The sequence below is a fragment of the Suricata suricatta genome, chromosome 3 (assembly GCF_006229205.1).
Source record: "Suricata suricatta isolate VVHF042 chromosome 3, meerkat_22Aug2017_6uvM2_HiC, whole genome shotgun sequence".
Classification (NCBI taxonomy): Eukaryota; Metazoa; Chordata; class Mammalia; order Carnivora; family Herpestidae; genus Suricata; species Suricata suricatta.
Genome location: NC_043702.1, coordinates 169238599 through 169251916, shown reverse-complemented (window position 1 = coordinate 169251916; position 13318 = coordinate 169238599). Strand labels below are relative to the sequence as shown.

Here is a 13318-nt window from a genome sequence, read left to right as displayed (position 1 = left end):
TGTGTTTATTAATCTTGAAAGGGAGAGAATAAAAGTAAGCAAGTAAGGGAGGGGCAGAGAGAGAGAGGGAGAGAGAGACTCCCAAGCAGGCGCCCCACCACCAGCACAGAGCCCCTTGTGGGGCCCTATCCCATGAACTGTGGGATCATGACCTGAGCTGAAACCAAGAGCCAGAAGCTTACCACACTGACCCACCCAGGCACCCCCCAAAATAATATTTTGAACAGTGCAAAGTAAAGAGTATGGCATGAATGATTAAATATTCTCAAAAACTTCAATCAGTGTAAATATCTCTAAATTGGAAAGATTCATCAACAGTTGGACAATTACAGCAGTAATGAACATGAATCATAAACCATGTTCATGCTAGGGCCACGTTGAGTGTTCTATTAGCCAGTATATTAAAATATCAGCCATCACTTGCCAGCAGCCATACATTGTCATCGTGCAGTGGTCCCTTAGGGCTGCTGTGACAAAAAGGCTATGGACCGGGTGGCTGAAACAATAAACATTTATTTCTCACAGATTTGGAAGCAGGACATCTAAGATCAAGGTGCTGGCACATTTGGCATCTGGTGAAAGTCCACTTCCTGATTCGTAGGTGGCAGTCTTCTCCATGTTTTTTCACATGACAAAATGGGGGAGAGCTGTCTGGGGTCTCTTTTCTAAGGCACAATAATTACACTCCTGGCCCCCTTATGACCTAATCAACCTCCCAAAGGCCCCAACTCCTGATACCATCACATTATTGATTAGGATTTCAACATGTGAATTTTGGGGAATGCAAACTTGAGTCCATTGCAATACTATCATGTGTGCTAGTTTGTTTCCAAGATGGCCACCATATTTTCCTTCTCTTCCTGTAGGAGAAAGCCATCCTCCACTGCGGGGCATCTATTCCCCTGCTGTTTTGAATATGAGCTGGAGGGCCCCTGGGTGGCTCAGTCGGCTGAGTGCCTGACTTCAGCTCAGGTCATGATCTCACAGTTCATGGGTTCAGGCCCGGTGTCAGGCTCTGTGCTGACAGCTCGGAGCCTGGAGCCTGGTTCAGATTCTGTGTCTCCCTCTTCTTCTATGCCTCTCCCCTGCTTGTGCGCGCGCGCGCGCGCGCGTGCTCTCTCTCTCTCTCTCTCTCTCTCTCTCTCCCCCTCTCTCTCTCTCTCAAGAATAAATAAACATTAAAAAAAATTTTGAATATGAGCTGGAATGGGGCTGCTGTTGTTTTGACAACGAAATACAGTAGAAGTAACACGGAATGGCGTGTGAAGCTCGGTCCTAGGAAGCCTTGCAGCTTCCAACTAGATCTCCTGGAGTGTTTATTTGTCCGGGAGGTAACTAGTCACTGTGAAGCCGTCCGGCTGCCCTGAGAGGCATACCGTGAGGTAGCCCATCTGTGTTACTTGGAGAGAGATGCTCTTAGCTTCAGCTGTTTCCAACATCGAGGTGTCAGATACAAGAGAGAAGAAACCTTCAGATGACTCCATCCTCGCCCGTTACCTCACTGCAGCCATATGGGGGACGCCCGGCAAGGGCTGCTTGTCAACCCTCAGAACCGTGAGAAGTAACAGTGCATTGTCGTTTTTAGCCCCCAACTCATGAAGTGTTTGGTTACAAAGCAATAAGTAATTGAACAATGATGTGAATGATATGGGAGCTAGGGTACCAGTAATGGTACAGGGATGTTGCATACACTATGAATTCCCTGCCCAATAACTATTCTCCCCCTTTTCCTTTCTAACAGAAATCTGATTTTATTCAGGTAGGCATTAGCCAAGTCCCAGGGGATGAATCATATGTGGTCTAAATCAAGGACTGTGATATTTTTCTTTTACTACTGATTGGTTCATAAGTTAGTTGGGGCCATTCAGTTAAAAATCTTTTATTCCCTGAAAAGGAAGAGAGAATTGTGAAAGGGTAGTCTCTGATGGCCCTGACCACGTCCCTGCTGCCTGCTTCTGAACACTCTCGCGGAAAGATGTGCCTGGAGAGTTGGCAGACACTTGCATCTGAGGATGCAACAGGCCCCAGGGGAAATGGAGAGAGCCCAGGACCTTGATGCTATAGTTGAGTGAATCAGTGTCACCAGGCGCCTTTACAAAATTATTTATAATAAAATATCATATATTTTTCTTCCTTAATTCATAATCATTCGGAATTCCTGTTTCTTGATCTGATATCATTCTCTTTTTTAAAAAATTTTTAACATTTATTTATTTTTAAGAGAGAGAGAGAGAGACAGAGTCCAAGTGAGGGAGGGGCAGAGAAAGAGAGAGACACAGAATCCGAAGCGGGCTCCAGGCTCTGAGCTGCCGGCACAGAGCCCAATGTGGGGCTCGAACTCATGAACCGTGAGATCATGACCAGAGCCAAAGTCAGATGTTCAACCGACTGAGCCAACCAAGTGCCCCAATCTGACATCATTCTTTATGATGCATGCTTATGCCTATGATTTTATTTCAGCATTCACTAGTGTGTAGTTTAAAATATTTTGAAGATCTTCCCCTGTGGGGAAGAAATTAGTAGAGATGAAAGAGTCTGGACATAGCCACTCAATGTGATACAAACACTGTTCACTTGGAAGAAAGGACTCTCCTAAATTCTGGAGATAAAGATGATAAAAGCCAAGGCAGTCTTAATACAAAATCGCATTGCAACAGTTGTGGATTTATGTCCTCTAAATATGTATAGTCCCACTTTACTTTACTTCTGTGGGAAAATGAGTCTCAAATCATAGGACTTTTAAATTATGCAAGTCTTAACACCATAAATCTGTTGCAGATATATGATACATTCAAAGTCAAGATTAGCTAAGCTCTGCATTAAACACTCAAAAAGAGACTATAAAGGGCGCTTAATATATGTAAAAATATTCAGAGAGGAATCATCTATTCCATCGCTATGAAATAAGGCAAAATTTGTGATATTCATTAGGAATATTAAATCTCAATTCAAGAGGCAAAAAGAAATAAAAAGTTATTACAAGTCTGTCAGAGGGAAGAAAGCTAATCAAAGTATCTTGTGTTTTAACTAAAAAGGGAAGGCGGGCCGCATACAGTCATTATTGCTGCCATTCCTCATTAGATTTGTCAGGTGGGTGGGTGTAGAAGACAAGTCCACCATCTTCCACTGCACACCAGTCGGGTTTCTTTGCCTAAATCCCAACAATGCTTTTTCTATTATAACCCAGATCCAGCATAACCAACACAAACAGTAAAACCCCTCAACCTGCTAATCTCTCTGCATCCATCCCTCCCCAAAAGAATTAATACAATATAAAAATCTATTGATCAAGAGAGTGCTGGGGCACCTGGTGGCTGAATCAATTACATGTCTGACTCTTGATTTTGGCTCCGGTCATGATCTCACAGTTTGTGAGATCAAGCCCTGTATCAGGCTCTGCATTGACAGCTCACACCCTGCTTGGGATTCTCTCTTTTCCTCTCTCTCTGCTGCTCCCCTGCTCTCTCTCTCAAAATAAATAAACCTTAAAAAAGCTTTTTAAAAGATAGAGTATTAAAAGATATAATACTCCTATTATATTAGGACGTACTAACATAGTAAGGAGTAGCGCCTTGACATCATACGTGAACCCATGAAACAGAAAGGACGTAATGGAAACTTGCTCGGGCCAGAAGAACCAGAACAATAATTCAAAAGCAGAATCTTAGATTTTTAGGAGGAAGAACTGTTTGAAATAATAACATTGCAGCTCTTAGCACAAATTACTGATTAAGGCAGTTAGTCTGTGACACCAGGTACAATAGTGACACATGATGACTTAAAAGAGTGAGTTCCTACATCTCTTTTGTGAACTTTCACTATTTCAAGTTCAGGAATGAAAACACAACACTTCTGCGGTGCCTGGGTGGCTCCCTTGGTTAAGCATCTGGCTCTTGACCTTAGCTCAGGTCATGACCTCCCTGTGAGTTTTGAGCCCCACGTTGGGGGTTGGGCTGACAGCGAAAGGAGCCTGCTTGGGTTTCTTTCTCTGCCCCTCCCCCACTCATGCTCCTGCTCTCTCTCAAAATAAGTAAATAAACTTAAAAATAAAGAACACAACACTTTTGAATCTAGAGACAATTTTTGTTTTAGGTTTGTTTTTGGTTTGTTTGTTTGTTTTGAGAGGGGTAGGACAGAGAGAGAGAGAGGGAGACAGAGAATCCCAAAGCAGGCTGCTTGCTGTCAACTCAGAGCCCAGTTCGGGGCTTGATGTCACCTGATGTGAGATCATGACCTGAGCCAAGATCAAGAGTCAGATGCTTTGGCGACTGCACCACTCGGGTGTCCGAGACAATTCTTAATTATACGGAATGACTGAGCAGTTTCTGGACTATCAAGGATTTTCCTGGGTTTTGCTGGGTTTTTCTTCTGCTTATTAACAGTCCTGCCAGCAGGTGGAGAATAGAGCAGAGAGGTTGGAAAGTCCTTTTTCTGCAGAAGCCATTGTCTGAGAACGTGGCTTTTGTGGAAGTCCGTGGTGCTGGGAGAGAAAGGCAAGGCAGGAGGGGAATGAAATGAATGGCCTGATCCGCTCAGTCCCCTTGTCTTTGGTCTCCTCATTCCCAGTCACCTCTGCTTCCCCACGTTCCTTCCGGTATTTCATCCTGCAGCGTCCTTCAGTCCTTTATGGAAGAGTCGTGGCCGGTATTGAGGATGCGAACAGCTGTAGGCTTCCTTGCCTACGAGGAGGCTCCCCAGCCAGGGTCCTGCCGGCGGTGGGCGTGGGCCTGGCTCCTCCCTTCAGATGCGACACGTGCTGGACAGCAGCAAACCAGGAAGGCAGAGCTACGCAGAAAGAAGCCCGGTTCGTGGGGGAGGCAAACCCTAAGGAACAGTGCATTACCCTGTCCCCCCCAGGGAAGACTTTGCCCCACAGCACAGTCCTACACTTGATGCGTCCCCTTGAATACAGAAAGGGACAGACTGGTGTTCCAGAGGGGACTTAGGGCTTCCCTTGCAGCCGAGACAACAGAGGGAAACTGTACCCCCCTACCCCCCACCGCCGGCCAGCCCTCCACGCCTGTCACAGGAGAATCACATGTGCCGGAAGGTCTCCTCGCCATCAGCGGGGGGGGGGGGGGGTCGGGATGAGAGGAAATAAAGTTCAGCAGACGGAACTTTTGGTCTCGTGCGACCCCAGTGACAGGCGGGGCACTTTTATTCTCCGGAGGCAGGCAGATGGCTCTCATCTCGGCTCCTAGGTTCTTTCTGTTCTTTTCCTCTCCTCAAAGTCTGTCTCCTGAATTCTTTTTCCAATCATCTTCTTTCGGTTTTAGGGCGTAATGCCTTTGGTGAAAGCCCTCCTTGTGGTTTCTTCATTTCCCCTTTTGCTCATCATCGCCTTTCTGTTAACTGGTTTCAGTGGCTGCTTTTAAGGGGTGGGAGGAAGGCAATCATTTAAAAAATATTTCCTAGGGGCGCCTTCGGTGGCTTAGTCAGTTTGTAAGGACACAAGTCTAAACCAAACAGGCTTTAAGTTCCCCCTCTGATCTAGAAGGCCTAGGTTTCAGTTCCCCGAAACTCACAGGCAGTTACACAGTGCCTAGAGCAAGAGAGACCACCTTCACAGCACCCAGTCAGGGAAGGCCAGCTACCACTCCCCACATTCCTAAGGGTGAGGCCTGTAGATGGAGACTTTAGATAGGACCCTGTTACCTAATGTTAAAGTTAACCTGATAGTCGCCGAACAAGACCCTAGGCTCGCCCTGTAATTGGTTGATTTTAAAGGTACTCTAAATGTTGTGATTGGATCCCGCCAAAAGTAATGAATACTCTAGGCAATGTGAATGGTTAAACCTGCTGTCAATAATATTGTATAATAATAACTGGATCGCTGTGCCTATGTCACTATTTCTTGTGACTCCCCCTGCCCAAACCCCATAAAAAGCCCTGCTCAGCCCTTGTTCGGGGTTCTCAGCACGGATCCACTGTGCCGGTAAAGTCTGTGAGCCCGAGTTTAGGCCCGGCCAGCCTGAACCCGTAATAAAACCGCCCTTTGCTAGTGCAGGCATGACTTGGTCTCCCTGGCAGTCTCTGGTCTTTGGGGGATACTGCGACTTGGGCATTACAAGTTAAGTGTCTGCCTTCGCCTTGGGTCACGATCTCACGGCTCGTGGGTTCGTGGCTCGTGTTGGGCTCTGTGCTGACAGCTCAGAGCCTGGAGCCTGTTTCTGTCTGCCCGTCTCACTAAGTAAACATTAATAAAGTGTTTTTAATTAGAATTAAAATAAAATACAATAAAACATACTTCCTAAGTGCCTAGTATATGCCAGTGTTGCAAGCACTGGAAATACAGTGGGGAATGGACACAAAGTTGTCCTCATCAAGCTTACTTACAGTTTAGGCAGAGAAATCTATTAATAAGAAAGAAGGAAGAGAGAGAGAGAGAGTTGTTGAGCCTACATCTCCATAAGATTTTTAGCAGGTATTTGTTGAACACCTCTGTTTCATGGTCAAGACAGGATCAGAGGCCATGGATACTGACAACTGATTTGTCTGTTTCCCTCTTTTTCCATGACTATATTTACTGCCTCCTCTTGATTTATAAACAAAACCTGGAAAACCTACAAAAATAAGTGTTTTGTGGTTTATCTAGGAATAATACAGAAAATATTACTGTTATTTTTGGTGAAGAAAATCAATTTTGTATAGTTTATTTCAACCTAAATAAAATGTGAATTTTGTTTAAAAAAAAAGAAAAAGAGAGAGAGAGAGAGAAAGAGAGAGAGGGAGAGAGAGAGAGAGAGAGAGAGAGAGAGAAGCAGAGAAAGAAAAAAATATATACTGTGCCGTGGGGGACCAACTGACGCACCCCAGTCGAAAGGTCCCGAGTAGGGGGTTGGTGTCGGCGCAATATCTCTAGGAAAGAAGACAGACAGGACGAGATGAGATGAGATGAGACAAGACGAGACAAGACGAGACAGACAACGTGGATGGTGGTAAAGCCACACTTTATGAAGATAGCCAGGGTCTTATATACCATGGGTGATTATATCATTTCTTTAATGGTTACATAGTTCAAGGTCCTTGAAGACATGCTCCGGAAAAGGTCATTCTTATCAGGACAGTAGTAAGTAACAGGATTAAGTCATTACAAAAGAGGAATCCCCTAATAATAGTCTGGTTTTAAGCATAAGATGAGCCTGAAGAATTCTATGAGGAGACTTAGATTCCTTAAGGCCCTTCATCAGTTATTCAAGGGTAAGATGCTGATCCTTTTATAAGCAAATCTTTTGGCAGAGGGTTTTGTTCACTCCCAACAGCAGACAAAGAGCCAGAAAATAAAGTAAGGGAAGGTCACTGACTGACCCAAGTTGATTCAAAGCCTAAAAGTATATGCTTTTTTGCAAAGCAATGAGAAAATCATAGGATGAACAGAAGCCATATGTGGGGCCCAGGAGGCCAAATATTGTTTGAGGGTATTTTTTGCGTACTGGGCCCCAACACTGTGCCAAATAAAAATCCAATATATAAAGAGGAAAGCAATGAAAGGGTAACAAGGGAAATCCGATATAGGGAATTGCCAATTTGTATTAGAGTGGCCAGAAAAGGCCTAACTGATTCAGTGACAATTGGGCAGAAAGCTGAAAGAAAGGGAAAATGAGCCATGTAGACATCTGAGAAAAATGGTTCTAGGCAGAGGTGGGCAGAGTGAAATGTCTCTCCAGGAACTCCCTTCTGTCTTAATACTAATGCTTTGCTAGAGGGAAAAGCAACCTTAGTTTGACAACAGGTAGGCCTCGTAAAATCTAGAAATCCTCTTTAGCATATGGAAATCCCTTTAAGAAACGTCCTCTTGGGGCACCTGGGTGGCTCAGTTGGTGAAAAGTCCAACTTCAGCTCAGGTCATGATCTCCGGGTTTGTAAGTTTGAGCCTCATGTTGGGCTCTGTGCTGACAGCTCAGAGCCTGAAGCCTGCTTCGGATTCTGTTTCTCCCCCTCTCTCTGCCCCTTCCCCACTCATTCTCTCTCTCTTTCTCTCTCAAAAATAAATAAAACATTAAGAAAATTTTTTAAAAAAGAATTTGGAAGAGCACAAAGAAAGAAAGCTTTATTAGAGATGAGTTTTCAAACTGGTAATTTCTGCTTCTAGCATTCAGAAGGGCTTATAATACCAAGATATGGATTATAACAGTGGATATTTTTCACAAGGAGGACCTGGTAAACTTTGAAAATTCACGCTCTGATCACAGTACACTCTTTTGACAGATAGACTGGAACCGAATGCTTCCTTTTACTCATACTTTTCTGACATGTGAATTGCTCAGAGTTCTTCTAAAGAGTCCTCGCAATCTATCTGCTCCTTCTTTAGAGCATGTTTACCTTTATTCCTTGGGTTATATTGACACACATGTCTAATTCATTCTCTCAAGTCCAAGTTACTTGAAACCAGAGTTCATTTCTATTTTCTCTCTTCCCTCTATTCAAGACCTCCTGTGTTCTCCACTTTCTCTTTTCTTTTTTTTTTATTTTTAATGTTTATTTATTTTGGGGCGCCTGGGTGGCTCAGTCGGTTGAGCGTCCGACTTCACCTCAGGTCATGATCTCATGGTTCGTGGGTTCGAGCCCCACATCGGGCTCTGTGCTGATATCTAGCTCAGAGCCTAGAGCCTGTCTTCAGATTCTGTATCTCCCTCTCTCTCTGCCCCTCCCGTACTCGTGCTGTCTCTGTCTCTCAAAAATAAATTAATAATGTTTATTAATTTTGAGAGAGTATATGAGTAGGGGAGGGGCAGAGAGAGAGAGGGAGAGAATCCCAAGTAGGCTCCCAGCGCAGCACCTGATGTAGGGCTGAACCCACAAAACATGAGATCATGACCCCAGCCGAAATCAAGAGTCCAACGCTTAACCGACTGAGCCACCCGTGTACCCCTTTCTTCCCTTTATACGAGCAGATAAACAGCTGTCCTCATTGCCTTAGAAGAAGCCTGTGAGTTTTCTCTGATTTTTGTAGTTCAGGAGCCCAAGCTCTTAGATTAGTTTTGGCTTTACACGAGAAAAACGCTTGTTAGAAATCGCAGGAGAATGCAGAGTTCTCCCTACTCCACACCCCAAAAGGGCCATGTAGACAGAAATAAGGTACATCTCGGTGATGACCCAGGATATCGAAGAGCAGATGGTCGTAAGCCTCTCCACCTTGCACCACACAAGCCACCCAACCTGCCTGGGAACTGAGACAAAACCGAAGGAAAAGGAGATGCGTGCAAATTGTTTGAAACAGAATTCTGCCACCCCGTCTGAATGGAGCTTGAAATCGGTGATGTCGAATGACAGAAAAATAGGGAAGGCTACATTTATTGCACACCTTAGTTTGTGGATGGATATTCCTGTTGGCTACATCTGTTACTTAGTGAACCTTTATTAAATGGGCAAAAGAATGAATATATAAAACATAAAAATTTGTAGAGGGTCCACGTTCGCCCAGGGCAGATGCATTTTGATGAGGCAGTCATAGGCAAGGTGGACTAAGGGGCGCCGAGGCTGGGCTCCGAGAATTTTGACAGCTCGGCTCACAGGCCAGGGGCGGGGGGGGGGGGGGGGGGGGGGGGGGGTCGTGGCAAACCCTTTTCCTGCAGTAACTGGTTCATTTCCCAGGGGCTGCCGTCTAGGAGGAACGTGGGCTGGGCCTCACTCTCCAGAGGTTCCCAGTGGTGAGGGGCGCGCCTCCACGAGGGAAAGGACCAGTCTCAGCTTCAGGAAACGTTCGCTGAGGCGCTTAGCGTTGGCCAGAAGAGCTGGGAGGATCCAGCACAGTTTAACAGCTTACGCTCCAGGCTTTGGTTCCGACACCTAATTCCAGCGCTCAGTTCTAGACCCGCCCCTTCTGGGCCCGCCTCCTCCGGCCTCCGCCATTGGCTCATTCTCCACTTCCGGTGTCTGGACCCGGGCGCTCTCGGTTTCCGGTGTCATGGCGGTTTGAGGTCTCAGCAGTCGGCGAGGCGGCTGCAGGCCCCTCCCTGCGGAGCCGCTGGTCCGGCAGGCGGGGATGTGACCGCGGGCCCTGCCGGCCTGCCCCGGGCGTCGCCTCAGCTCCTGTGCCAGCGCCCTCCGTCCGCACCGATGGCGGGGTCCGGCTGCGCGTGGGGCGCGGAGCCGCCGCGGTTTCTGGAAGCCTTCGGGCGGCTGTGGCAGGTACAGAGCCGCCTGGGGAGCGGCTCCTCGGCCTCGGTGTATCGGGTGCGCTGCTGCGGCACCCCCGGCTCGCCCCCCGGCGCCCTCAAGCAGTTCCTGCCGCCGGGAACCACCGGCGCTGCGGCCTCGGCCGCCGAGTACGGTTTCCGAAAAGAGAGGGCGGCGCTGGAGCAATTGCAGGGTCACAGGAACATCGGTAATTGCCGCTGTCTCCCTTCTCTTCTTGCCCAGGTCCCAGCCCGGCCGTACCCCCCCCCCCCAAGCTGGCGTTCCTCTTCTGTCCTTAAGGCGGGAGACGTGGGTCTGGCCCTCTCGTCCCCCGGTCCTGGCCCTTTTCCCATCCTCCTTCACCCTGTCTGCAGTAAGGTGGAATTGGTGGTTCGGCTTAACCCCGTGTCACGTAATAGATGCTCAGTTAGGTTCTGCTTTGCTCCGGGTCTCATCAGAAGATGCTGCACTTATTTGCATAGAGTTATGTTTTCGAGTGAAAGGAGGCACATCTTTGCTAGATTTCTCATGTCTTGTATCGACATTTTTTAAAAATGTTTTATTTATTTTTGATACAGAGAGAGACGGAGCCTGAGAGGGGGAGGGGCAGAGAGAGAAGGAGACCCCGAACTGGAAGCAGGCTCCAGGCTCGGAGCTAGCTGTCAGCACAGAGCCTGATGCGGGGCTCGAACCCACGAACGTGAGATCTGACCTGAGCCAATGTCGGAGGCTTAACTGACTGAGCCACCCAGGCGCCCCTGTATCGACATTTTTGAGTCCTCGTGTACCCGTGCAAAATGAGAAATCCCTCTAGGGCTTGGGATAATGCTGTTAACTCAAAGAGATGTTACCTGGTACAGATTTGGTGTGGATTTGAGAGAAATGACTCAGTATTAACATAGGATTCCTTATGGGAAGTAGGAAAATTAGGAACACTTTACACTTTGACTCTCGTTAAGTCTATGTTCACGATTTAGGTATTCAAAGTATAAGATATGTAATAATTACTGATCCTCGAGCTGTGAAACAGCCTCCACCGCCCTCACATTCACAGAGTGTATTAGTTACAGCTTTGGCTAATAAATAATGCCTTACTTCCTGGCAAGCACAATCTATATGTAATTTGAAGAGTGGCCTTTTTCATATTACCATTTTGGAGAATTTCTTCACCACTAGTGTTGCCTCTTTTTTTTCTTTTTTTTTTTTAAAGCTTGCTAGATGATGTCTATAACCCTGGTATGTAAGTGGGCAGTTTTTTTGCAGTTTTCGCAAGCATAAGGACTTGTTGAATCTTTGCGAAATTAGGTTAAATTGTCATCTTGAAAGTCTTAATCTCTTTTAACATATATTTTTTCAGTTTTTAATATTTAGATTATAGAGTGCTCTGTTGCAGTCTAATGCTCTACCCCTGACCCGTACCCCTCTGGAGTGCTGTTGTGGATCAAGAATCAGTCTGCAATTTTGCTGTCACATGGCGTGACATTAAGAGTCCCTAATATTTGGATTTTACTTGTAATCATTTTGGCTTGGTACCTGGGGTGCGTATTCACCCATCACTGAATGCTTAGCAACATACACACTGAATTATCGTGCCGTCTTTAATATCTTTGACCAGTAATGAATTGTTGAAGGTTTTCTCATTTTAAAATAACCCAGTTGCCCGCCCCAGAAAAATCTTACTTTTGGGAAAAAGCAATTAGAGTGGAAGTTTCATTGCTCATCAGAGTTCTTTCTCCTTTTCTAGAGTATCCCAATTTTGTGCTGTGGTTGTCTTACTCGGAGTCTGGTTTAAAAAAAATTTTTTTTAAATTTTTTTAATGTTTGTTTATTTTTGAGACAGAGACAGAGTGTGAGCAGGGGAGGGTTAGAGAGAGAGGGAGACACAGAATCGGAAGCAGGCTCCAGGCTCTGAGCTGTCAGTGTAGAGCCTGACGTGGGGCTCAAACTCACAAACTGTGAGATCATCACCTGAGCCCAAGTTGGATGCTTAACCGACCAAGCGCCCCAAGTAGCCTGGCTTTTAAAGCATTGTAATTGGTTTCTTTTTCCTAGTGACCTTGTACGGAGTCTTCACCATTCACTTCTCCCCGAACGTGCCGTCGCGCTGTCTGCTGCTGGAGCTCCTGGACGTCAGCGTCTCGGAGCTGCTCCTGTGCTCCAGCCACCAGGGCTGCTCCATGTGGATGATCCAGCGCTGCGCCAGGGACGTCCTGGAGGCCCTTGCCTTCCTCCACCACGAGGGCTACGTGCACGCAGACCTCAAACCCCGTAACATCCTATGGAGCGCAGAGAATGAGTGTTTTAAACTCATTGACTTTGGACTTAGCTTCAAAGAAGGCAATCAGGTAACAAATACTTTATTTATTTTTAATGTTTTATTTATTTTTGAGAGAGAGAGAGAGACAGACAGTGTGAGCAGGGAAAGGTCAGAGAGAGAGAAAGAGACACAGAACCAGAGGCAGGCTCCAGGCTCTGAACTAGCTGTCAGCACAGAGCTCGATGCGGGGCTCGAACTTACGAACCTTGAGATCATGACCTGGGCCAAAGTTGGACGCTCAACCGACTGGGCCACCCAGGCGCCCAAGAAATACTTTAATAACAGGAGTGCTTTGGTAGACACTTAGAGTATTTCTTTTTCTTTTCTTTTTGAAAAAAATTTTTTAAGTTTATTTACTTTGAGAGGGAGAGGGGGAGAGAGAGAGAGAGACAGACAGACAGACAGACAGTGTGAATGGGGGAGGGGCACAGAGGTGGGGAGAGAGAGAGAGAGAATCCCAAGCAGGCTGTGCATTATCAACACAGAGCCTGACACAGGGCTCGAACCCACAAAACTGTGAGATCACAACCTGAGCCGAAACCGAGTTGGAGGTTTAACCAACTGAGCCACCCAGGTGCCCTGACCCTTAGAGATATTTCTATCTAAAATACTGCAGTGGGGGTGGGGGGGCACCTGGATGACTCGGTTGGTTAAGTGTCTGACTTTGGCTCAGGTCATGATTTTGTAGTTTGTGGGTTCAGTCCCGCTTCAGGCTCTGTGCTGACAGCTTGGAGCCTGGAGCCTGCTTCGGATTCTGTCTCCCTCTCTCTCTACCCCTCTGCCTCTCGTACTCTATTTCTGTCTGTCTCTCTCAAAAATAAATCAACATTAAAAAATTAAAAAGGACAATAAAAAAATAAAATACTGAAGTGGTTTGGGGTG

At 46.4% G+C, this 13318-nt stretch overlaps 1 protein-coding gene across 17 annotated transcripts in view; it reads left to right on the top strand.

Annotated features, from left to right (window-relative positions):
* Nucleotides 1–13318, top strand: part of LOC115288407 (serine/threonine-protein kinase Kist) — a 103953-nt gene that overhangs the window by 10385 nt on the left and 80250 nt on the right. For 16 of the 17 annotated variants that reach the window (XR_003906989.1, XR_003906982.1, XR_003906986.1 and 13 more), the window contains exons 1-2: nt 9890–10327; nt 12172–12464. Coding sequence is in view for 9 of the 17 variants with exons in the window: in XM_029935710.1 (XP_029791570.1) it covers nt 10060–10327; nt 12172–12464 (561 nt within the window). In the remaining 8 variants the exon portion in view is untranslated. Of the gene's footprint in view, nt 1–9889; nt 10328–12171; nt 12465–13318 lie in introns of those variants that run through there. The other variant, XM_029935711.1, reaches the window with a different exon arrangement.